General features: G+C 34.8%; 1 protein-coding gene across 1 annotated transcript; it reads right to left on the bottom strand.

Moving 5' to 3' along the window:
* Nucleotides 1-271: 271 nt before the first annotated feature.
* On the bottom strand, nt 272-1,594 carry LOC128896499 (SID1 transmembrane family member 1-like). The gene is made up of 4 exons (XM_054159872.1): nt 1,259-1,594; nt 998-1,192; nt 627-931; nt 272-527 (listed from the first exon to the last, which is right to left on the bottom strand). The coding sequence occupies exons 2-4, from the start codon at nt 1,184-1,186 to the stop codon at nt 272-274; spliced, it is 750 nt and encodes a 249-aa protein (XP_054015847.1). The 5' UTR covers nt 1,187-1,192; nt 1,259-1,594.
* Between the last annotated feature and the right edge of the window lie 1,783 nt (nt 1,595-3,377).

Consider the following 3,377-nt stretch of genomic DNA (forward strand, 5'->3'; position numbering starts at 1 on the left):
GTTAGTTCGGGTACGAGACCAGATATTGCGTTTAGCGTAAACTACCTGAGCAGATTCCAGTCATCCTACAACGAAACACATTTTAAATATGCACTTAGAGTACTCAAATATCTATATAAAACGAAAGACAAAAAGTTGACATATCAAAGAAATCATAATGCAGAAATTATAGACTGCTTTGTAGATGCCGACTGGGCTGGAGACATTGTAGACCGAAAATCTACGACGATCTGTCGTTTGTAAAACAGTTTACAAAAGACAGACATATATATCAAAGTGTAAATAATAATGTCAAAGAGCAGGTAATAAATACTTGGATAAAAAACATTCTACTGTACCGACATATTATTATAGAGATATAACAAAATCTATTTACCGATATATTTTGTATAGATACTGTCATACAAATATCACTCTCAGATTCAACATGAACAATAACAGAAGAACTTTCCACTTGCTCTTGAAATGTATAACCATAGTAAATAGGTTCAGATGGAGAAATTTCCATTAATCTCTTTTCTCCTGTTCTGTACAAAAACAAGTACAAAACAATTCTCATTTGCTTATTTTTCCGAACAGCATAACAGATTTACTAATATATTTTAGACATTTAAGACAATATGTACCTCAAATAAAATTGTGTGTCCTGTGTTACGTTAAGCTTAAATGAGACATTTTTATGACTAGCAGTGTACAAGCTAACTGTAACAAATTCTTCTTGTTCATCTCCTTGTTTGTTTTGATAATCTTTTGTTGAACATAGAGTTCGACTAGTTTTATTATAAGCTACATCATTAAAATGCATGCTATCTACGACAAGAGGAATCTGCCATGATAGAATTCCTTTCTTTTGACGCACAACCACAATAAGAGGCAGGTCATGAGTGGCATTGCTTTCAACTTCAATTCTAGTAGAGTCCATCCATTCTTTCTAAATATACCAAAATGTAAATAAACTATGATAAAACCAATTTATGTGAAACAATGAAATACTTACATTGTTAGTACGGTATAAGAAAACATATTCAACTGTGTTGTTTATGGCAAGTTGATATTCTTCTTCATATACTGCCTCGATAACGACACGAGATAATGATAGATTTCGTAAAGTAATAACTCCATGAAGATTAAACAATAATAATACAGTCACTGTCAAAATTCTCTGAATACTTAACATTTTAAACATTCATACCTAAACACAAAGTTTTGAATAAATATTTACGTAGGTTCTACTATTTAAAACCCACAACGTACTTACTGACTACTCGGAGTGTCAACTTATGCGATAATAAAAGACGAGCATTGAATTCAATACTATTTCTTTCTATGATTGGTGATAAACATTTGACACTGTTGATACTAACGGTATTACGAAATATATCTCAAACTATAGGTTCGAAAGGTTCTGCGTTCGAATTCATCATTCATTACACACTGAATAGCACTGAATCTCTCGGGCTTGGGGAAAAACCGATATCATACAAATAACATCTGGAGAGTTGACTATTGTTGGTTGCATCTTTAGTTACCTTATTCAGATTGATTCTGTTACGCTATCACGTGAACTTAGCTTCATGGCATGTAGCGCCACACACGGAATAGCGCAGGAGGTAAACTAGCGCCACTAACGGAGAGGAGGTGAACTACTATATAGTAAGCTGGCGCCATCAACGGACAGTAGGAGAACTACTAGATAGCTGGCAAAAAATTTGTATGACAATATGGCTGCTTCGCTTTCGCGCTGTCCACTGCAGCGCTGCTGTCGTCTCTGCTGCGGTATTGTGCCAGTAGTCTAAAGACGCTTTTCAGTATGGTTCAGTATCGTAGTAAGTTTAAAAAATGCCCGCGGTCATACATTTTTCTTTTAACTCTTTCAGTGCTGGGGGCCGATATATCGGCCCTTGCTGCACTGGTGAGAAATGCCAGAGCCGATATATCGGCCCGAACCTTGTAGCGTTTTACTATTCGCATTATGAGAGAACTCTACTATATTGTCTGTATATTGTATCTATAAATATAAATTTAATAATGGGAAATAAGCAACATATTTATAAAACTGTGTTATACTTGTATTTAATTTTCACATTAAAATTCTTTTGGAATATGGGGAATTGTTAGAAGATAACATGCTAAAGTACATATGTATAGGGAAACGATGATAAAATGATTATTACACAGAATTAGTTCCGTTTTCTTGTTATTTACAATTTTACCCTCGGACACCGGGCGATCGCACCTACGACGGAGCCGGGACACTATTCAGGCATCGAAATTCAAGTCCATACGCGCTACAAAAGAAGGCTTAAATCAAATTTTTATATGTAAACATTATAATCATATTAATAATGCCTTGAAACCAATTGTTTTTGTTAATATTTTGTCCCGAAAACTACTTCTTTTGCAATAAAGTTCGAAACATTTCTGTCGCTAACAGTTAAAATAGTGGGGAGAGCTGATTGGTACGCATCGAGTTACAATGTAAACACATGGCTCGACACTCTCGATCACAGAGGAATGGGACTTCGAAAAACGACGGAAAAATGACCCAGGCCCGGTGCCGGAGGGTTAAGGGTGCGCAGGAGACAAACTAGCGCTACCAACGGAAAGTAGGTGAACTACTAGATAGTTTTTGCCGTTTTTCAGGCACAATAATGAAAAAAATATATCATAATTATGCATTTCGTAATCAGGGGAAGTAAATCTATCGTCTCGTCAAGCGTTTTTTTGAAACAAATTGAAAAAAAATGTCTTGTCTTTGAACGAATTTTTAGCAAGTTTCAAAAGCGAAATTGCAAAATGTGTAACTGTCCCCTGCAACGGTATTTTATAAGGAACAGTTTAAAAAAAAATCAGCCGGAAAGGTCGCTTCCTCGCCTCATAAAATTACAATGGTGTTGTCGTTATGAAATCGAGAAGACTGATGCGCTTGCACAATGGCTTGAGTTTCACGCTCTCCACCACAGCACACCACAGCGCTGGTGTCGTCTCTCCTACTGCTGGTGTGCCGATAATCTAAAAATGCGTTTCAGCATGGTTCAGTACCGTACTAAAAGTATGAAGCGCCCGAGCTTATATATTTTACTTTTGCATATAAATATATATATATATTCAATATTATATTATTAAGAGACGTCATGTATATGTTAAGGTTGTTATATTGGATTGCAATTAATTGATACAGAATAGTCTGTTACGATAATTTCAAAGTAGTAAATAATAAACAATTGATATGATATTTGTGATATGGTACGAACATAATAAAGTACTAATTGTTATTTGTGGAATGTAATGATAGTATGCAATGTAAAAAATATTGTATAATAAAAAAGGTAAAACGTTTATGAACATTATTTTTGAATATACGTAATTACATAAGA

This window comes from Hylaeus anthracinus, unplaced genomic scaffold (genome assembly GCF_026225885.1).
Source record: "Hylaeus anthracinus isolate JK02 unplaced genomic scaffold, UHH_iyHylAnth1.0_haploid 10087, whole genome shotgun sequence".
Lineage (NCBI taxonomy): Eukaryota > Metazoa > Arthropoda > Insecta > Hymenoptera > Colletidae > Hylaeus > Hylaeus anthracinus.